Consider the following 23006-nt stretch of genomic DNA (forward strand, 5'->3'; position numbering starts at 1 on the left):
AATGAATTTTATGTGGGTGCAGGGCCCTACAACCCTACTGGGTTTTAGTCCCATTGGTCTCCCCACTTGGCCCACTTTGTATGTCTTTGCTGAGTTCCAGCAGTTTGAAGGCTGCTCTTGCAGTTTTGCCCCACGGCAGCTGTCAAGGTGGGTCCCTGAGAACATCCCACCGCCCCTCCTGCTGCCCCTGGGCTCTGGGAGCACCTTGCCTTGTCGCAGGTGCAAATCCACCATCTCCTGGGACTCTCCCCAGCCCAAGATCAGTCAGGCTGCTGGAGCAGCAGTGCTGGCCCTGCAGCAGAGCAGTGTTCCTGGCCTCTGGCCATGGCTCCCACGTGTGGAACACTGCATGAGCTGCCCTCCTGCACTCAGAACTGCTGTGGTTTAGTGGGGTTACCTACATCACTGCCTGGCATTCCTGTTAGAGGAACAGGGTGCAAAAGATGGTGATAGGCCATGCAGAGGCACCACTTCTTTTTCATGTTAGATGAATGAAATTTCATCAAAATGGAAATACACTCCAGACGCATAATGCTGCAGAAGAATAGATTAATTTTCTTCTGATTTCAGTATCAAGAAACACTTCTGTGTCAGAGGCTTTGCTAAGTGCTAGTGCCTGTGCAGCAATGAGAATTACTTCAGTAATTACTCCCACTTTGCTTGCTCAGTACACAAGTATCTCATGGGAAAAAAGCATACCCAGCTTTTAAGCCAGTCCCAGCTCCTGAAACCTCAGCATGGATGGGACTGGGCTAGCCCAGTGTCAGATGGATTTGACAGGAGGCTGACACCATCTCTTCACATCTGTGTGCTGCTTTTCCCACTTTCCAGTACTCCTGCACACAGCTTCTAGGTTTCCCTGCAGCCATTCAGAGATAGAACATACTTTGTGTTTTAACCCTGTGGTTTGTTTTGGAATACAATTGCTTTCTCACTCCCAAACCTCTTAGACCTTTCTCTGGGCTGGTTAGAGGGATTTGTGGTTAGAAAAGTGATCAAGTGTTAGTGTGGCCAGGGCCAGGGCCAGGGCAGCTGGTCTCAGGACTGCAGGAGTCCTTGTTGAAATTCCAACATGAACCACATGGTATGGGCAGCCTCTAGAAAGAGAGATTCATCCCATCCTTTGATCTTCTGCTGGGTCATTCCTGTGAGTGACATGAGGATGAGCTGAAACAAACATCTGCCAGCAATAAACTGGAAATCACATCCTTGACTCAGTGCCCACTTCTCATCTCCTTTTCCTGCCCCCAACAGGCACGTACACACACGGGCACACACACGTACACACGATCTCTGCAAAGTCTTGGGGGTGTAAAAAACCTCATGGAAATATTTGCAAAATGACTGTACATGTATTTTTTCTTCTTTATGGAAAGAACTTTGTGCCTCCACCATAAACCAGGAAAAACCTCATCCTGCAACTTTCAGAAGCCTCTGCAGTATTCTGGAAGGAGCACAGGCCTGGGTAGCATCCGAGGCAGGATTGCACCGCCTGAGGCCTGCAGTGCAGTTCTGATCTCTGTAAGGTATGAGGCACAAAGGAGCTATTTTAAACATTTGCAGCTAAGCTGCCATCAGGCAGATGTGACTTCAGGACTGTGTGATGCAAGCCAATGCAACAGGCTTCCACCGGTGGTTGAGAAAAACAACTTAAATAGCTTCAGGTTTTGATGGGAGACTTCACAGGCTGTGAAATGGCCACCTTTGAGTCTGACAACTCACACCCCCTTGAAAGTCCCAGAGCTTTAAAATCAGCCTTCAGAAAACCACCCTAAGCCCAAAAAACTAGATGGGGATAGCATGTCAAGAAAAAGCAGGAATATTCATAAGGTGACAGTGCTGAGATGAGCTGCCCTGAGTTTGCCTGCTGGATATTTAATCCATATTTGTGTGCTCTTTCCTACATGTCACACCTGAGTAAGTGTGTGCTTCATGCTTCATGCTGAAACTGCTGAAGCCACTTAAAAACAGAACCAAATTTCAGAGCTGTTTTTCTAAGTGACAACTACAAAAATGAATGGCAAAGGAGCAAGAGCAGCAGTGTGGTGCATATTTTCTTACCCATAAAATTGTCAGCTGTCCATAGTTGCTGTTGAGAAGCACCAATAATAATTATATATGTGTATATATACATATATATGTGTATATATACATACATATATATATACACACATATGTATGTATACACACACACACATATATATAAATTTTATATATATATAATTATTATATAATCAGGAACATAGACTACAACATCGTTACTCAAAGCCTGCTAAGGTTGGTGAACAACAAGGGCTCGTTTGGCTGTCAGGGTAAGGCTTTAGGTAGCATTTTATGTAGCTTTGTATTTGTAAAACATCTCATTTTTGGTACTGGCAGGAAACTGAAACAGTGCCTGTGGCAACAGCACGTTCAAAGAGAAATAAAAATGTGCAAGTCATTTTTGCCCTGCAAAAGGGGAAATGCTACTTGTGGATGTAGGTGCTACTGTGTATTTATGGATCCATTATGAGGGGTCTTAGTGGAGCTCTGGGTTTCTGAATCTTTCAACCTTCTCTTCCCTTCTCAAGTCTTTGAGATTTCTATTTATCTACCTTCACATCACAAGGCTGGGATTCAAATTACTCAGGCTTTTCTATGTAAGCTCATAACACTACCAAACCGAGAAACAGCCTGCTATTCCCTTCCAGACGCCAAATGAGACAAAAAAGGAGGCTGTTCACATTTTTTCACTCTGATTTTCATACCTCTGCTTGAGCAAATCCTCCACATCTTTGCACATCTTCTTCCCCTCCAGTAGCCTCTGTACAAGCACCTCGTAGCCAGTGTGGAAGGTGAACTCCTTGCACTGAAGACAGAAAGAAAAAGTAATGGCTATTAAGCACATCAGTTCCTCTGAACTTAATTCTAATTCTTATTTCTTAATTCCTCTTACCATATTTCTAAAAAGAAAGGTCAGAGTCAGCTCAGTACAAATATCAGCCTGTGGGGCAGTGACTGTGCCACCTGCTCCGTGGTGTATTAATGGGAGGGCTCGTAGCGCAGGGAGACAGGATTTCTGTGTTCTACTCCTGCTCCTCCCACGGCCTCACAACAGGGTCAGGACAAGCCATTTTTCCACAGGGAGCCTGAGTTAACCAGTACATAGTGATAATGCTATTGAAAATGTAGTGGTGAATGTTTTCTGAGCTTTATGTTACAGCATTATGGTAAAATCATGGGCTGTGAAACCATAAACAGAAGGAGTGTGTTCCTTCCCTCAAGCAGTTTATCTGCAAGACAAGCCCTTACATATGAACTGAATGCAGTTTATGCATCCATCCACTGTCCCCTAAGCAGTTACCATTTAATAAATGGGTTACTTTATTGCTTTCCACCACCACTGTGAAGAAGACAGCTGTTTAAGTTTTGGTGCTTGGAAAAGATCCTCTGGCAAGCACTTGAGGCCTTTGCTTCCTTGTTGCTGGGACGAGAGGAGCAGGGGAGCTCTGGGATGAGTGGTGGTGGCTGATGGCAGCCTTGGTGCTGCTCACTCAGGCCTTGAGGCTTCTGTGGAGATTTGCAGATCTAGGAACAGGTTCTTTTGGTACTTCAAGAGCTAGGATCAATTTCTGCAGACAATCCCTGTAAACCTACAGGCCGTAGTAACACTTCCAGTGCTACAGTCCATTGTTAAAGCCATCACCCCTGAAGAAACAGAATTTCAAGCCCAAAACATTAGTTTTCCTAATGTTTCCAAGGGCAATTTACACACACATCACAGGGAGGGATCCTGCTGTGAAATAAATGAGAAGCAGCAAGTTTTGCCATTCAAAGAGAAAAGTAGGAAAGGTTCTTCTTAATACCCTGGCAATGGACTTATTAGCACTTCACCCCTTTGTCTTTTCTTTTATTTTTTGAGGACATTCCAATGGCAGAAGGCATCACTGCTGTAAAGAAATTACTGTAAATGTCTCCCTCTGCCTGGCAGAAACTCTGGTCAGATGCCCCACAAGGAACTCACACCCTCAGCATTTTCATTGTGTATTTTCAGATGCAATCAGCTATATCCCATAGCTGTGTACACAGCCTTCTTGTCCCAGAAATGCTGCCCATGAGGTAAGTGAAAATATCCTGTGGGTTGGTATCACCACAGCAGTCAGCCACTGCCACAGGCAACAAAGGCAGAGTGATAAGCTCACTGTGAAGTTAGTCTGCCTTTCTGTTCAATATCTCTCTTTGTTCAGTAAATGCTAAAACTCACCTGGTGTCTTTCCTCACCTCTTTTAAACTGGCACAGTTGTTACACTGAAAGGATGACAAATTCTTTATGTCTGAGAGAATGCTTATTAAATTCCCTAAGCAGAGAATGCAACCCCAACTTGTTATCAACCCAAAAACATGCACACAAACACAGCAGTGTGCTGGGGGGCAGCCTGATGGGCTGAGCCCACTGGGCAGTTTCATCAGGCCCTTGGAAGCATCCCTGCCTGCCAGGTTCCTCTGGGGTTTGTTCCTCTGGCTGCCCCTTGTAGGGAGATTGGGCTCCTAAGGACTCCTGGCACAGACACTCATTTAATCTATCTTCATTCTGGGGGGCATTCATCTCAAAATTTGCTTTCTTGTCCTCCTCTGTGTTCCCAAGGAATGGGGAGGCCCTGTTTCAGAAACACCAGGGTCAGAAATCCAAAGCAGGGCTCGCAGGCAGCAGCTCTGGCTGTGCTCTGAACAGGTCGTGCAACCTGCCCAGGCTGCAGAGGGAGAGCAAATGCCACAGCCAGGGTGAGACAAGTGTGAGCTGCTCTGGTCACTCATCCTGCTGCACTGTTTCTTAATTTCCAACCACAAGGGAGCCATGAACCACTCAGGCCTCAGCTTACTTGCACAAATGTTTCCCTTTCATTTCAACAGCTCTGTTTCTTCTTTCATGTGTTGTACAACTGCATCCTCTCTCAACCTCCCCTTGCCTCCAAACAAACCTCCTCTGCCCTTTCCTGACATTCTGCTTTTTCATCCCATTGATTCCCACGTGTTGTTATAGCACCTGTTCAAGGCTGAATAGATCCCTGTTGGACAAGGATGATGCTTTACCACTCCAGTAAAGACTAAGTGATGCTTTGTACCATGGCATTAATGTCAGCTCTGTAAGAAACACTTTTGGTCCATCAGAGAATTGCGTTTGCCTTCTTTCACTCTCAAATCAAAGAGGTGACACTTAAATGAGCTATGATCTACAGATATACCTGCAATTCTTTCCTCTCCTGCTACTTTATTCAACAAGGACTCAGAGTATACTGGATTTTTTCACTACTGATCTCTTACTCCCATTTTGTACTTTGAAACTTTGATTTTTATCTGTTTTCTGTTACCCCACGCTTGAAGGTTATCAGATACCTCCTGTACAATATTTCATTCCACCTGTTTGTTTCAAGCACAGCTATTTCCAGCCCATTCTTCATGTCTTATGGCAGCATCCAGCACGTCCCCCAGATCAGTGTCTTTGCTCACTTTAGAGTTCTTCCCCTGCTTTGTCTGTTCAGCCCCATTTTGTTTTTATCTAGTGTCTTAAGGATTTCCTGTGTAGCGCCATAAGTGACCCCACATTTTCTTTGTCAAGACAATCAGACAGCAAGATTGGATCTCATTAAACAACCATCTAGCCTTGCTAAGCTGTCTCGCCTCTATTCTATTTTCCATTTACCATTTTGTATTATAATTAGCACCCACATTGAGTGGTTTTGCAAAAGCTGTTAAGCTGCACTAGTCAGACAGTGCTTGGTACTTCTCAGAAAAGATTTTGTAATGATTCTAAGAACCAATGAATAGTCAAAGAACTATTTTATATTTTTTAGAAATTAGAAAATGCTTTAATTAGATAATAAATGTAGGCATTAAATGTGTAAAACATAATTTACTTATACTTAAATCTAGTTGCTTAGAAGAGTGTAATTTGACTCACCACCAGTAATTTCTCTCATTGCCAATAAAGGGATTCTGCTTAGTCAAAGCGTGTGTGGCTGTGAAAGAGGATTTAATCCTTGTTACTAAAAAAGATTAGTTATTCCTTGTAGTCCAACAGGCCTATAATTACCAACAAGAGAGTGCTTGACAGGGATTTCAGTGTTGTGAGCAGAGTTGTGTTGTCCTGAAATTCACCCCCTAACTCTGCATGTGCGCTCTGCTCTCTGCCTGGGGATTTTCTTCTTGTTTTCTTCTTGAAAATCCCAGGTAGAGGAGGGGCAGCCTTTCCTCCCCTCTGCCCAGTGACAAAAGTTGCTTCCTTCCAGTGCAATGAGCAGCACTGTTCCTTCAGAGACAAAAGAAATGTGGAGGGGATTATAGGACTGAAACTTAAACTTCTGTGCTCTAGTTTAAGCAGAACAGCTTTTCCTAGAACACTTGAAAGGAGGCATGGAAGCCTGCAAGCAGAGATGACCACAGGGAGCATGCTGGGATACTCATTCTTCTTTCCATTTCTTTTTCCTTCTGAGGATGAACAATGCTGCTCCCTCCCATCAGCACTTTCCTGTTAGATCTGTGCCGTGGGACTTGTCCCTCCTGGTAAATGTTTCTCCATGGGTAACCACCCAAGCAAATATTGAGAGTTAATTGTGGGAGAGATTATTCAAGGCTGGCTCTGAGCTGGTTCCTGCAGCCATCAGGGAGAGGCTCCGAGGATTTTGCTTTGGTAATGAAGGTTGCAAGGGAAGACTGGGAGTGTCAGTTCCCTGCCCAGAGGGCAGAAAGTACCAGGATTGCTGGGGGGTGACATAATTTCTTCTTACCTTCTGGTGGCACCAAGCTGAGTAACCTTGTGTCTTTAACTCACTAAGGATCATCCTTATTCCAGAACATATTCCTCTGAGCTTGTGCTGCTGGGTACTCAGAGGGAACTGCAAGGCTTTCTGAAGTACTAGAGTCTGCATTTTGAAGTGAAAAGGCTACCATTGCAATAATATCAAGGAGGAAAGACTAAAATGCTGTGCTCGTTACTGAAGCAGCTTTCAGTAAATAGCTTTTCCAATGGACTGGACTGAAGCAAAACCATCCAAACTCATGTACAAAGCCCTCGTGGCACACCCTGCATGTCCAGCTGGGGATGGTCACAGTGGCGTGAGCTCATCAGGTCATTGTGGCTGTGCCGAGGCAACTCTGGGCTCTTCTGCTGCTGCTGCTTTCCGTGGAGCACTGCTAACCATGCTGGCACCTGGCCTGCCCATCTAGGACTTTGTTTAGAGGTACTTTACATACCACAACTCAGACCTCTCCCTGCTCCTGCAGGATGAGCCGGCTTGGCAGCACCTTAGCATCTCCCCCAGGGCAGCCTCTGCTGCTGAGGCTGTGTGTCCTGTTTGGGGAGTGCCAGAGCTCCACCTGGGCTTGCTGCAGGGCTCTGGGAGCTGCAGCTCTGCCTTTCAGCAGGAAAGGGCTCATCCCAGCATCTCCAGCTGCAGCACCTGTTCACCTGCTTTCTGTAAGGAACCAGAGGTAACAGGGACAGCAACCCCAGTACAGCTGGGCAGTGGCACCACCCTGATGGGCAGGAAGGGCTGGAAAAGGAAAATCTCCACAGCAGACACTGGGTGCATTGCTCAGTACCCAGCAGGACCGTGCTGAGCTGTTGTGGTGATAAACACAGCATCAGAATCCACACACAGTATCTGCTCTGTGTGTACCACCCCCAGCTTCTCAGCGGGGCCTGGCTGCCAGCGGGCCTGGCACGACCAATGACAGCCATAGCAGAGCTCTCAGGGGTTCCTTCAGCCTAATCTGCCCTCTTTTAGGAATTATTTGAAATGTATTATCTGCTAATATTAAAAAAAATATTTTAAACCCCTCCCACTTTCACTAAAGTTTGAAAGTATTTAGTCATTAAAGTCCATTCTCATCTTGGTTCCTAATGATATTTTTCCAAAGCTTGTATCAGAAGTGTTCTCACATGGTTCTGGATTGAAAATGCTAAATGCTGCTACCTGATCCAAATAAACTATTAATGCAGATTTTCAAAGAGAAAAATAATAGACACTGAATCTGTTATGGGTATCTTTGGAATTTTTCTCTAAACCCAACTGGTTTTGCATTCATATCTTGTTTAGTTTAGGTAAACTTATAACAGTTTTAGTAAAACAAAAACTTAAGATCCACTTTTCCAGAGTTAAAAAGGAAATAACTACTGGTGTGAGGAGGAACTTTAGAGAGAACAGGGCACAGTGAAGTTTTGAACAAGGAACAATCTTTTTCAACTGTCAGAAAGAACCTTTTGTGGACCTTTCTATCCACAGTGGTATCACACATGATAGCTCAGTTCTGGACTGAAAGTAAATTGTTCTGACTGAACTAAATCAATTAATTGTATTCTTGCATCATACCACTGGGTACTGGCCCTGAGTGTTTCAAATCTTGTTCCCTTGATCTGCCAGTCTCCTTGTCAAGTGCTCTGCCAAGGGCTTTGTATATGTAGAGGAGCAGCAAACAGACCTAACAGCCAAACATGACTTAGAATCTCCAGCATTGGACTGGATATTTCCTGTCATGGCATGGCCTTTCACTGTAATTCAATCACCTGCTTTATGTTTCCTAGTTTTTCCCCTGGTACACTTTAAAATTTCCTAGAAATTGGGTTTCTAGAAATACATTCCTGACACAAAGTGTTTTGGGAAGTTCACTGCTGTCTTTCTGCACCGCTCCCGCTCTCCTGGAATAAACAGGACAGCGGTGAGCACCCTACTGTGTGTGTGCTGAAATCCCTGTCCAGCTCTTATCTCAGGGGTGCCCGGTGTGGCCCTGCTGTGATAAGAGCTGCTTTGCTGCTGCTTCCTGTTCCACGGCTGCTGTCCCAGCTCTGCTCCACCGCAGGGGCACATGAAAGAGCCCTTTTTCAAAACCAACCCCTGCTTTGCAGCCTGGCCCTCCGCTGCCTGGCCCTGGGAATGTGCCAGCAGCTGAAAAGGCAGCTCAGCAACTCCATTCTGAGCTGAGCACACACATGGGGGAAGGTCACCATGCCCAGAGCAGAGAGGTGTCACATCGGAAACCTCTGACCAAAATGTTCTCCCCTGACCAAAACGTTCTCCCCTGACCAGTGCTGAGTGTGATGTGAGACCTTTTTCACACATGTTCATGTCATAATCAACTGCTTAGTGGGTTTAGAAGCATTTGCTCATGCTGTACTGTGTAAGAGCTCCTTTTTCCTACTGGCTGAAATCAGTTGGAATGGATGGGAATGTCACGGTTGCTTGTGCTTTCCAAGACTGACTACAGAATTTATATGAGCTTAAAAAATCTATTTTTTTAAGTATTGATTTTTTTTTTCCCACATAAGCAGAAAAAGCAAGGAAGAGTGGGTGGGTTGAAGCTGGCTGTACAAGATTTCTGTCACTTCTTGAAAATTCACTCTTTGTGTATCAGAAACATAAATGTCTGCTTAGGATGTAGGTAGGGACATTTTGGTGATAATTCCACGAGTTGATTTGGGCATTTTCCAGAGGAGGCTTAGTTTGCAGTTTTGCTGCAGCCTGTTACCTAAATCTGACATGCAGCACCTTTCATGGGGAGCAAATAGTATTTATTGTCAGGCAATAGCATAGAGGTGAACCTTGAATGGGACCTTCAAAAATCAGAAGGGAAAAAACACTACCTGCAGCATTCCAATTGCTGGGCTGCTAGACTGCCTCTCCCACTGCCCCTGCAGCGAGATTCTCACCACACTTCAAACCTGCAGCAGCCAGGATAGTCAGAGATAAAACTGAAACTGAGATTCACAAACGATACAGCAGCAGTGCAAACGACACTGAGCAGAATGGTCTTTTGCTCTTGACCCTGTGGGATTTCTCTGAGAAGGAAATGGTTGATTTAGAGTTCTGCTGACAGAGGAATTTGCTCCTCAGCTTCCTGAGCCCTCACCCTCCTCACTGGCATCCTGGACTGCTCATGTGTTATGTATTAGGCATTCTTACAGTCATAGCATATTGTTTGGCTCTCTCCATGTTTTAATCACCCCCTGATTTGCACAGATCCAAAGTGATGGCTGCACAAAAGCCTGCCTCACTTTTGCAGGTGGTTTGCTGGCTGGCAGACTCATGGCACACAGGGAATAACCTTGGAAATTCTCAATTCCAGTCTACTAAAAGGACTCTGCTTGTGCTTATTATCTCTGTTTTTGGTTGTCTCCTTAATAATTTGATTAAACATTATTCTGAGCATAGTTCAGAGCCCCCGTGCTCCTGTGCTAGCAGAAGGAGAAAAGAGCCAGCAGACAGATATGCATCACAACAAAAAGTGCGACAAAAAACTAGGAATCCATTCAGGAAATCCATATAGAACAAACTTCTGGAACACCTCTGATGGGGATAATAAGAAATGGGACAGGAGGCAGCAGATTCCTTCACCAGTTTGTAATGGGAGCTTGATGTGGCTACATGACACAGGTTTGAGGCGGCAGCATCCCTTTGTATTTTCTCCATATGACTTCAGACAACAGCTAAATCCATAAATTAAAGTGGCTTCTCCTTGGGAGCCAACAGAGAGGCCAGAAGTGATGATTTGCACCTGTCTTTCAGAAGTCATAGCACTGTTGCCATGGTCCTTCTGAAACATGACACATAAATGTGTCAATGGTGAGGTCAGATGTTCCTTCAGTCTCCTACTGAGTAACATTAGCTACACAAGAGAAACTGGAAGAAAAATGAGGAGAAATAGAATCTTACAAGTAAAGGATACTTCTGTTTTACACAAAATAATGGTCAGAGGTTACTTTTGTTTCTATTCCTCTTTAGTTCATCCACATCCAGTTTCTTTCTCTGTTATCAGAGGGCTCCTCTCCTACAAGCACTGAGGGCTCAGTCCCAGACCAAGACGAGTGAAACCTGAAACAGCCCTGACTTGCTCAAGCACAGAGATAACTGTCCACCAGGTCTTACAGAGCCACTGGAACCAGATCTGCTTAGTTAGCACATTAAATTATTTTAAAAACTATGTGTCTTTCTCTTCCTTGTCTTAAAATGCTTAGAGTTGTTTCCTGTCACTCCTGAAAAAGGCACTTTATAAAAGTCACTGCTGAACCATGCTCTCTTTGTTACTGGTGTCTCCTGGCACGTGTGGAATGGTAAAACTTCAGAAAATATTCCCAGTCTTGCTGTAGAAGGGGAATGAATTAAAGATTTACTTCGCTTCTTAGTAAAGATTATTTCAATGGCTACATATTACCAATTCCATTTCACAAGAGATCTTTGCCACCTAAATAATATTTTCAACATATCCGATTACTCAATACGATGCAACATTCTTACACTCCATTAGTATCTGATTGAGACACCCCCTGCCACAGCTGCCACACCACCCCCCATCTGCTGCCTGTACAGGGAAGGGGAATTTCATTTGAACCTCCTTCTCCAGCTGTTTTATGTGGGGGGGAACCTTGTGAGATGAGGGAAGGCATGCCTGGACTCCAGGCTGCAGGCAGTGGCTGTGGGCAAGGAAAGCTCCAGTTCCTGTTCCAGAGTGTGCCGTCCCTGCGGAGTTCCCAGAACCACAGAGGGCTTTTAGGAGCCTGGTCTCCTCCTCTTTGGTTAGCAAATGCACCTTAATTCTCCATCTCCAGAGAAAGCCTTTACCAGGTATGAACTTTTTCATCAAAGCCCAGCTTCATCTTCCAAAACAGCACCTTACTTCCAGTAAAACTGTGTTTTCCCACTAAAAAGATTCTGTCAGAAACCCATGTCCTAACCAAATGTTCATCCAGGCTCTTTCAATGGCAGGGCCCTCTTTTCCTTCTCCTGGTGCTCCTGGGGATTTCCATCCCACTGAGCAGCAGCCCCAGGGTTGTTTGTCAGTCCTGACTTGTTAATAACCCTTCAGTAATTACAGCACCTTCTGCATCAGCTGATGAGACTCAGACCTCAGAGCTGCTGACCACCTATTTTCCTTTTTGTCTTTGTCCCCACCCTTCATTCTTTATTTTTCTTTCATACTAGGAATACATTAGGCCTGGACAAATTGAGAGCAGCATGAAATAGCTTCTGGATTTGAAAAGCTCTTAAATTAAAGGAAAAAAGCTTGTGTTTATTTATTTATTTGCTCTGAATGGAACCACAGGAGTTGGTATCTCTAAGCTAGCCTGAGCTGCTACATTTTCACTTAATTCCCAAGACTGTTGCCTTTCATTTCAAGCAAAGATAAAGCTGCATGAGGAGCTATGGAACTTTTCAATTCCTCAGTCTTGTTCAGTGACATTTTTCCACCACTTTAAAGAAGTACTAAACTCTATGAACAGTAAGGGAATAATTCTCTGGGGAACTGAAAAGCTACTGGGATTCAGATGCGTATTTTCAAAGTGGGTTTTTTCTTCACCTTGACACCCAGAGCAAGGCTGAGTGATCTCCGTGCAGAGCCGTTCCCCCAGCCCTCACCTCATCCCAGCCTCAAATCCCCAAACTCTTACTGAACGACACAGCAAACTTTGTATACATTATTGAACTATGGCTGCTGAGCAAAGTTTTATTACAAAACCTAGATTAAACTGGAGATGAAACTACTGTTTTCTGTGCCATATGCCCGCTGGAATCTACCTTGCTGTGGCAAGGCAGGAAAATGAAATCTGAAAAAGGTCTTCTTGAGCTAAAGGACCTGAAATATAACCAAGCAACCTAACTTGCCTTTCACACAAGCATGCAATGAGTGTTACTGGATTGAAATTCCAAGTGTTCCCCTGTGCCTACGAAGCACATTGTCTCCAGCCAGCGACTGAAGAGAGGCAGCTCTGCTGCATTGCAGGAGTGTCAGCCTGGAGGGAGGAAAGGGACAGGCGGAGAATCACCCACTTCTGCCAGGAAAAAATCTGCTGAAATGAGATTCGTGGGGACACTCTGAGATTCACCCTGGAGAAGCCATGGTGGGAGGAGAGGCTGAGGGCTGGCACTGCCCAGCCTGCAGAAAGGTGCTCAGTGTGTTTAAATTCCTGTGGGAGGGAGCAGAGGAGACGGAGCCAGGGCTTTGCAGGGGCACCCAGTGACAGGGCAAGAGGACACGAGCACCTGTGGAAATTCAAGAAGTCCTGTTTAAACACAGGAGGTTTTTGCTGAGAGGGTGCTGAGACACAGTATCAGTTTGCCCAGAGAGGCTGTGGAGTCTCCATCTGTGGAGATACTCTGAGCTTGGGCCAGCCCTGTGCTGGGCGAGGCTTGGCTGGAGATGTCCAGAGGCCCCTTTCAGCTTCGGCCATTCTGTGACTCTGGAGATGTCCAGAGGCCCCTTTCAGCTTCGGCCATTCTGTGACTCTGGAGATGTCCAGAGGCCCCTTTCAGCTTCGGCCATTCTGTGACTCGAGATGTCCAGAGGCCCCTTTCAGCTTCGGCCATTCTGTGACTCTGCCTCAGAAAATGCACCTCAGTGGGCTGCTCTAACAAGCCAAAGGACACCCTCTGATCTCTGTGTGAGGCTCCATTTCAAGCTGGGCGTGACAAACACTCTTTAAGTGGTGTTGGTTAGATGTAGCTGTGTACATGTGGGCAGAGTCCATGACTCACCTATTCCATATTTAAAATACAGACTCACGGCACACTTAAAATTGGCAGAAATAAGAATCCTTCCCTTCCCTGAGCCCAAGTAAAGCCAACTAACTTTGGCAGAGCAGAATGGATCAAAACAAATCAGATACAGCGGTGTAAAAATATTAACAAAATTGTCACAGTGACTTAATGAACTGATCAACCGATTTTAATAGTCAAACCCCACGGTTGCAACACAATCATCAGAAAATTGTAATAAAGCGTATTTAAGTGTCTAATTATTTTAGTCACTGACCCACAATGAACTCTCTGTAAATCCATTCATCTAGTGTTAGTTCATTTGAGCTTCGTTTTAGCTGTTGTGCTCTGCTCAGAAGTGACTTGTGAAGCACCAGTGTTTCCATAGCCACAATGACTGCTCAGGTTTTCTACTTGTGATTTCCTCTGGTTTCAATGACTGTTGTGATTGCCCCCTCCTCCACCCTCCACGGGTGCTTCTCATTGCCTCAGGGAGCCAAGTATCCTTCCCAGAGCAGCTGGGGAAGTGGCAGAAGAAATTACATGTAAAAAAAGAGTAGAGCAGCCTGTTCTGTGGGGATGAAGTCAACCTCACAACAAACACAGACATCAGCTGGGCAACCAGTCCAACTTTTCCAAGCTGGTTCCCCCTTTATTCCCCATTTCCACATGTCCTGCAGTGACGACTTGGCCTGGATGTGACCAGTGCTGTGGCCATGCCTCTACCTCTGGAGCCCAGGGAGTGCAGGACCATGGCCATGCCTCTGGAGCTCAGGGAGTGCAGGACCATGGCCATGCCTCTGGAGCTCAGGGAGTGCAGGACCATGGCCATGCCTCTGGAGCTCAGGGAGTGCAGGACCATGGCCATGCCTCTGCCTCTGGAGCTCAGGGAGTGCAGGACCATGGCCATACCTCTGGAGCTCAGGGAGTGCAGGACCATGGCCATGCCTCTGGAGCTCAGGGAGTGCAGGACCATGGCCATGCCTCTGCCTCTGGAGCTCAGGGAGTGCAGGACCATGGCCATACCTCTGGAGCTCAGGGAGTGCAGGACCATGGCCATGCCTCTGGAGCTCAGGGAGTGCAGGACCATGGCCATGCCTCTGGAGCTCAGGGAGTGCAGGACCATGGCCATACCTCTGGAGCTCAGGGAGTGCAGGACCATGGCCATGCCTCTGCCTCTGGAGCTCAGGGAGTGCAGGACCATGGCCATGCCTCTGCCTCTGGAGCTCAGGGAGTGCAGGACCATGGCCATGCCTCTGGAGCTCAGGGAGTGCAGGACCATGGCCATACCTCTGGAGCTCAGGGAGTGCAGGACCATGGCCATGCCTCTGCCTCTGGAGCTCAGGGAGTGCAGGACCATGGCCATGCCTCTGGAGCTCAGGGAGTGCAGGACCATGGCCATGCCTCTGGAGCTCAGGGAGTGCAGGACCATGGCCATACCTCTGGAGCTCAGGGAGTGCAGGACCATGGCCATGCCTCTGCCTCTGGAGCTCAGGGAGTGCAGGACCATGGCCATGCCTCTGCCTCTGGAGCTCAGGGAGTGCAGGACCATGGCCATGCCTCTGGAGCTCAGGGAGTGCAGGACCATGGCCATGCCTCTGGAGCTCAGGGCGTGCAGGACCATGGCCATGCCTCTGGAGCTCAGGGAGTGCAGGACCATGGCCATACCTCTGGAGCTCAGGGAGTGCAGGACCATGGCCATGCCTCTGCCTCTGGAGCTCAGGGAGTGCAGGACCATGGCCATGCCTCTGGAGCTCAGGGAGTGCAGGACCATGGCCATGCCTCTGGAGCTCAGGGAGTGCAGGACCATGGCCATACCTCTGGAGCTCAGGGAGTGCAGGACCATGGCCATGCCTCTGCCTCTGGAGCTCAGGGAGTGCAGGACCATGGCCATGCCTCTGCCTCTGGAGCTCAGGGAGTGCAGGACCATGGCCATGCTTCTGGAGCTCAGGGAGTGCAGGACCATGGCCATACCTCTGGAGCTCAGGGAGTGCAGGACCATGGCCATACCTCTGGAGCTCAGGGAGTGCAGGACCATGGCCATGCCTCTGGAGCTCAGGGAGTGCAGGACCATGGCCATGCCTCTGCCTCTGGAGCTCAGGGAGTGCAGGACCATGGCCATGCCTCTGGAGCTCAGGGAGTGCAGGACCATGGCCATGCCTCTGGAGCTCAGGGAGTGCAGGACCATGGCCATGCCTCTGCCTCTGGAGCTCAGGGAGTGCAGGACCATGGCCATGCCTCTGGAGCTCAGGGAGTGCAGGACCATGGCCATGCCTCTGCCTCTGGAGCTCAGGGAGTGCAGGACCATGGCCATGCCTCTGGAGCTCAGGGAGTGCAGGACCATGGCCATGCCTCTGGAGCTCAGGGAGATGCAGGATGTGCTGACAGCAGAGCCCACCTGTGTGCTGTTGTGCAGGGAGATGATTTATCTTAACCTGCCTTGTGTCAATAGTGTCAGATGCAACTTGTGGCATGCCATTCAAATCAAACTCGGTGGGACCCACTTGCAAAGCTGGGATGCCAGGCTGGAAGGTTTGCCAGCATCATCCCTGCCTGCCTGAGCTCAGCCTCGGGGTGCTGGGCTAGCAGGAGCCTCCCCAGCTCCAGTTCCTCCCAACAAACCTGCCCAGTATCACTTCCTCCTCACATACCTGCTGCAAAACGATGGGCCCTGCAAAGCTCAACCTCTACAGGAAAGCAGGGTAGCTCCTGCTCTAAAAAAAACTTCCTATATTGAGTAAACAATTGATGCTGTATTTCTTCAGCACGTTTCCTAATAAGTTTAGGAAATAGCTTTACTGTGACTTTTATCACCACGGAGCTCTTGTTCCACAGTTAAGAGTCTCATCAGAAGCTAAATTATTTGTGAAACTAATTACATCTTTTTTGGCATATATAGCAGACCGTCGTGTGAAAAAGCTACAGTAGGAGTTGAGAGGCTCATCTACAAAGTCAACTTCACACTGAACCTGAGGTTGAACATAGCCTGAAGTCAAAGCAGAGACATTAAGCATCTTTGTCACAGTCCCTGCTCCTGAAGCACTTCCATGGCTCCCACTGCTGCAGTGTCTGACCACGACCATGGGTCCACAGGCAGGGATATGAGAGGACCAGCTCACAGCAGGGCAGGGGAGCAAATCCTGCCTGCTTCATATTTGCTGGCCTGCATCTCCTCCATACTTTTATATGTGAGCTGTGAGAATTCACAAGCCCTGAGCTCATCCCACAGCTGAGAAGGAGCAAGCATTACACTTCAAGAACTTATTTTTAAATCCTAAGTACCTTAGGAGCCCATGACACATTTTCAGAGTTGACTTGGCTGCTTGAGTTTGATTCAAAGCTGTACCAGGGAATAGATTTGCTCCCACTCAACTCTGGGCACTTTGGAGCCTGCCCCAAAACCAACGAGCTCCTTTGGAAGTTTTCCTCATTCCCTGTTCCCAGGTGGGTATGGCAAAGCCAGGAAGTGGTGCCAGTACCTTCCTATCTCTTGGCCAGAAATAGCTGCATTTCAGGGGCTGCAGCTGCAGTTTTGAGCAGCAGGCTGGAAGGAGACTAGGTAGAAGGAAAAGGCAATGACAGAAATTGCAAAGGAAAAGCAACAATGAGTGCAAGAACCGAGAATGAAACTCAGAAAGACACTCTGTGACTGAGGGGGCAAGATTGTCTTGGATAGTGGTTTTTGTAACAAAAACAATTACTGTTGCTCTGCCTGTTAACACAACTCCATTAACTTGGAACTCGGCTGGTGCCAGACACACACTCCTCATTAATATGGGAATTTCCCTACCTCTCTTATATGATGCTAGAGAAGACAGGAAACATCTGTCAGGCTCACACAGCAGCCCAGCAGAATATTAATCCATCAGCAACTGCCTTGCACTGGTTATCAAACTCGATCTGAATTTCCATCTCACTAACATTTTCCAAAAAAATATTATCAGCGGATAGAGAACTTCTGCTGAGAAGCACATTTTAGTGCAGACTTTGAGCAACTGTCCCTTAAACCATTACAGAGAATGTGGAGTATATAGAAATAAAAACTGTAATTAAAAAAATACACGGGATTTTGCTCAGGCCATGCTACAAAGAAAATAAAATTGAACTAAGTGTGGAATAAAATTGAACAAAGTAGTATAGTACTATCACTGCTATATTTATTTGGAAAGAGAGGATAAAACTGAAACCTGTTATGAGGAACAATTTTCCTGGAAGACAGCACACCCTGTTCTATGAAGTCTGGAGAACTTTGGGGAGGGATGAATGGTGCTCTTTCTCTGCTAGTTGGGGGAGATCTCCTGCTTTTAGTGTTTCTTTATATATTTTACATTGAGTTAAGTCCTGAGGAAACCCCTGCTTATCCAAAAGTTTCCTGATGGTGGAGCAGGGAGCTGGTGCTCAGCTGTTGTTGTCAGGGTGAAGCACAGGGAGTGGGCGCAGCAATCAGAGATCAGGGCTCTGTGTTGGGGCACCCACCACGGGGCAAACACCTTTTGGGTGTCAGTCAGAAAGGCAGTTTCTGTTCAGTGTACAGACCAAATACAGGACATAATTGCTCACTGAAGCAAACCACATGAATACATTTTCCTCTCACAACAGAACCTTATGAATGCAAAAATATTTGCTGATCTTGTGATCTGGGGGGCATTCTGCACACTTGTGCTGTGTTGTGCAATATCCTGTAAGTTTTCACTTTTAAAAACTTACTATATAGCTAAAGCTTCTATCCTGCAACCAGATACATTTCTGACCTCTTAATCTGGGCAATACATTTCCAGCCAAAAAGAAATGAAATCCAAAGATGCTTTCCTTTAAATAAGGTGTTAGCTTCAACGCTAAGCAAGGAGTTGAGTCATGGTAATGTCACTAAGCACAGGAGAGAAGTTTAGGGAAGAAGAGCCATGAAGAACCAGCCCGGCCAGATCGTCAGCTAGCATTAATCACTCTCACTCTGCTCCCATAGCTTGGTTTATTCTCCCTAAAGACCAAGGCATTGAAAAGTAACTATACCAAATGTACCAGCTCTAAAAGTCAGGTGGCTTGTTCTCCAAGGAAGTTCAGCAATGCAAGGGCTGAAGCTCCCAGGGTAGAACTGGCCCACAGTTGTGTCCCACCCTGTGCACTGCACTGTGCAGCCAGTGGGTGCACAAACGAGGAGAATCTCACATAGGTGTGGTCATGCACAGTTAGTCCTAACATCAACACCGGCTTTCATATTTCCTCATTGTATTTTTATTCTTTTTAACCGTTCAAATCTAGTACTGCAGTGGGGGTGGGGAGGGCTTCTTGGAAGTGCCCAGAGGATGGTGGTTCACTGAAATGTGTTTTTGCCTCTGCCTTTCTGTTTCCTACCAAGAGAGGGTTTACCCTGAAGCGTGGGTGGAGAGAAAGAGACCACAAGCAGAAAGAACAGCCAGGCAATGGCAGGAAGAATTCATATAGCTTTATGTCTTTCTTTAAGTCAGTCCTCGATGCTGGATAAATGATTGCCCAGAAAAGAGGCAACCACATAACATCCTGTTTACTTAACTCTGCAATGTTAGAATTTTGATTTTGAACTTTCATTCTCCAATTGCAAGAGAACCTCAGATTATCATAGAGAAATGACTAAGGTCCTTTTACCTTGTAACTGCAGGGAAAGGGCTTGAAAACAGAAGACAAAAAGGATTTTCAAACAAAAGTCAAATAACAAGTATGGAGAGGATCTCCTCGTTTCAGTATTTGCTGGTTTTAGCAAATACTCAGCTGTGAGTTTGGGCTTAGCTGTGGAGTGGCACTGCTGGCCCTTCCTAACCTGTGCTGCCTCACAGCTCCTGGGCTCTGCATGCCTGGGAACTCTCCTGGCAGCAGGGTGGGAGCCTGGAGGGAGCTGAGCAGGAGCATTTTGCTCACAGCTGCTGGCTCTGCTCATCACCAAACAGGAGGGAATTCAGCCTATAATTAGCAAGAGCTCACCTGCTCTGGGAGCCACTTGTAGAGCTGAGGACACTCACTGCAAGCAGGTTCTTAGCACTGTGACACAGACAAACCCATGTCCCTTTCAAAAGAGGTTTCTGGCCGTAGTGCAGGACCTGGGAATGTCAGTGGTTTTATGGAAACTGGATATATTCTTTACACTGCATCCTTCTGCCCAGGATCAAACACTTACACTACCAAACACTATGTTTTTGCTTGGAGACAAATTTGGATTTTTACTAAACTAAACTGAGAACACAGAACAGCATTAAATTAGTTTTAAACTATATACAGAACCAAACTGTATTTAAAAAAAAAGATTTTAAAATACAGATACATTGAATATAGGAAACACATAGTAAATGCTCACTTACCCAAAAAGCATCTTTAAACTGCAGCTGGGTCATTATTATTGCTCTGTGGAGGGGTAGGAATCCTTCAGCAAGTCCGTTGTGGGGTGAGAGCAGCAGCAGGCACAGCTCTGAGCCTTGGCACTGCACCCCAGCCCAAGCAGAGAGTGCAGCACATCCACAGACCTGTCCCTCCTGAAGTCAGGCTGGTGCCAATAGCATGGGGCTGTTCCAGGCAGCTCAGAGAAATGACCTGTGGCTGTGAGGGACAGAGGGCAAAAGAGCTGTTGCTCACACACAGAGACAGGCAAGTGCTCAGCACCCGCACCCCAAACCTGTTTCTCCTCTGGTAAACAGTTAATATTGAAATGAGGAAGCAAGGAGATGTCAAATGGTGTCAGGCTGCTCCTTGCCATGGGTGTGTGTGAGCAGACAGGAAAAAAATAGAGGGGGGAAAAAAAAGGCACTAAGTTCAATGATATGATTTGATCAGCTGAAGGAAGAGGGAGAACAATTACAGTGCAAAAGAAACCAGCACAATACATAGAGACAAGCTATTCTCTAATGCTGTGGTCTTGCAAAGAAAAAGAAGCAAAAGAAACATAGGAGCCCCATTTCTGCAGCACCTTCTGGGGCTGGCAGAGGCCCATGCCTTTGCACACAGGAAACTTAGCTCAAAGCTGCATTTTGCAGCTGGAAAGGCTTTTCAGGACTCAGGTTAAATTAAGAACCCTGAGAAGTGTGCAGGTGTCTGCACACATTTAGATACCTGGATGCTGATGTAGAGAACGCTCCTGATTTGCATGCCCTCACATAAATGTTCATATGAATATGCAAGATATGTGAAATTTAGAAGTGAAATCCAAAGTCTTCGAAAAGAAGAGAGCTAAGAGTTTGTTAGCACCAGGACCTGAGCGAAGCCTCACAGACCAGTGAAGCAGCAGCACCCAGACCACACTCAGCACACTGCTGACACCAGGTATTTCAGGCAGCTCCTCAAATCAGCTCCTCCAGTTGTTATAACACAGCTGCAAATACCTGAGCACAGGGTAACACTTCTAAAGCTTCCCTGAAACCCTCTCCAATCCCCTGTCCTGCAGGTGAGGTTGCCTCTGTTCACCTCCTTAGGATGTTTTAATCATTCTTAAATACCTGGTTTTAAATACTCACTCGCATTTTCGGGATGGAGGAGAGGAGAGGAGAGGGAAAGGGAAAGGGAAGGGAAAGGGAAAGGGAAGGGAAAGGGAAGGGAAGGGAAGGGAAGGGAAGGGAAGGGAAGGGAAGGGAAGGGAAGGGAAGGGAAGGAAAGGAAAGGAAAGGAAAGGAAAGGAAAGGAAAGGAAAGGAAAGGAAAGGAAAGGAAAGGAAAGGAAAGGAAAGGAAAGGAAAGGAAAGGAAAGGAAAGGAAAGGAAAGGAAAGGAAAGGAAAGGAAAGGAAAGGAAAGGAAAGGAAAGGAAAGGAAAGGAAAGGAAAAAAGAAAAATACTCCTGTGGTGGTTGCCTATGTGAAAGCTGTCTGTCCACACCAAGACCACATCAGGACTTACTGATTCCCAGCTGCCTGACTGACACTGCTCTGGGTGCTGCTGTTTTCCTGCTGCCCCCCAGCAGCAGTCTCCGGGCAGATCATTCTGGAGTGGGGAAGTCTTGCAACTTCCCTGGGCTCCAGCAGGACTCGGGGCTCTGCTCAGAGAGCTCTGCACACCTGGGGGCTGCAGTTACCCCTACTCACTCCATGGGCACTTTGTAGCTGGTGTTTAAAAGAATTTCTTTCCAGGTTCTTTCCTGATGGTCTGAAGAAGACTGGGAATGTGCAGGGACCTTGTGAGGGAAAATGAAGTGCAAGCAGAGGAGGGCAGACAAGAGTCTGGAAGGTCAGAAGTGTAGCAGGAAGAAAGTATCATTCCATGAGAGTGGGAGAAATGCAAGGATTCATTTGCAGACAGTGTTGAGGAGAAAGGAGTGAAGCTCTCTTCCAGAAGGGAAAATTCCTTGAAAAAAATGTATTTTGAGGGCATGGACACTAGTCATACTTGATCTGTATCCAAAAAGAAAAGCATATTTTTTAGAGTGTTTTATCTCACTCCTTCCAACTTAAATGTTTCCTGTTACTATTTCCAAGTTACAGCTGTGTTTTGAAACCATCTTTGCTGCTGTTTGGGTTCATAAAAATGCACCAAGTGTGTTTTACCCTCTAAAATGTTATGCTACTTTCTCGTTATTTTTAGTTTGGCCTTCAGCCACAAAGCCAATTATTTGACTGAACCTCAGGCTGGGCTGTGTGCCTGCATCCATCCCACCCAAGAGCTCTGGTGCAGCACAGTCACCTCCCAGGGATGCGCTCTCCAACGCCATCAGCACAGGCAGCTCGCTCTGTGCTGTGGGTGAGCTCCTCAGAACAGCCCAGAGCAGCTCTCCAGCTGGGGTACTTGGGTGAGTTGTCACAGTGCCTGGTGTGAGTCCCAGCCCCGGCTGTGACAAAGCACATTTGGGTCCGTTTGGGTCCCTGCCCCCAGGTCCCGGTGGTGCTGGGTTATGTCCATGGGGCACTGGGCTGTGCAGACCTTTAGAAGGGGGACACAATTCTGTGTCCCCTCTGCTCTAAACAGGAACAGGACTTCAAGGCTGTGGTGGCTAACAGCTGGCCCGAAGGCCTCGCAGTACTCCATAATGCCAATCTTACAACCGAAACACAACGAATTACCTTCATTCCGGACCCGGGCCGCTATTGGCTGGCTGGCCGCGCGGTGACGGGCCCGGCTGATCAGGATGAACCGCGCGGAGCGTCAGGGCCACCCGGGCAGAGCCGCGCCCGACCGGAGCTGCTTGCTGGTGCTGGGCACCCGCCTTGGTGCTGTGCGCCCGCCTTGGTACTGGGCACCTGCCTTGGTACTGGGCGTCCGCCTTGGTGCTGTGCGCCCACCTTGGTACTGGGCACCTGCCTTGGTGCTGGGCGCCCGCCTTGCTGCTGTGCACTCACCCTGGTGCTGGGCGCCCGCCTTGGTACTGGGCGTCCGCCTTGGTGCTGGGCGCCCGCCTTGGTGCTGTGCACCCGCCTTGGTGCTGGGCGCCCGCCTTGGTGCTGGGCATCCGCCTTGGTACTGGGCACCCACCTTGGTGCTGTGTGCCCGCCTTGGTGCTGGGCGCCCGCCTTGCTGCTGTGCACTTGCCCTGGTGCTGGGCGCCCGCCTTGCTGTTGG

General features: G+C 47.3%; 1 protein-coding gene across 4 annotated transcripts in view; it reads right to left on the minus strand.

Moving 5' to 3' along the window:
- Nucleotides 1–23006, minus strand: part of PSTPIP1 (proline-serine-threonine phosphatase interacting protein 1) — a 65166-nt gene that overhangs the window by 38855 nt on the left and 3305 nt on the right. Inside the window, exons 1-3 of one of the 4 annotated variants that reach the window (XM_068204418.1) lie at nucleotides 20434–20535; nucleotides 19832–20066; nucleotides 2748–2848 (exon numbers count right to left, since the gene is read on the minus strand). In XM_068204418.1, coding sequence (XP_068060519.1) covers nucleotides 2748–2848; nucleotides 19832–19864 — 134 coding nt within the window. In that variant the 5' untranslated portion in view covers nucleotides 19865–20066; nucleotides 20434–20535. Of the gene's footprint in view, nucleotides 1–2747; nucleotides 2849–2935; nucleotides 3005–19831; nucleotides 20067–20433; nucleotides 20536–23006 lie in introns of those variants that run through there. The other 3 variants (XM_068204417.1, XM_068204419.1, XM_068204420.1) reach the window with 3 other exon arrangements.

Source organism: Anomalospiza imberbis, chromosome 13, assembly GCF_031753505.1.
Source record: "Anomalospiza imberbis isolate Cuckoo-Finch-1a 21T00152 chromosome 13, ASM3175350v1, whole genome shotgun sequence".
Lineage (NCBI taxonomy): Eukaryota > Metazoa > Chordata > Aves > Passeriformes > Viduidae > Anomalospiza > Anomalospiza imberbis.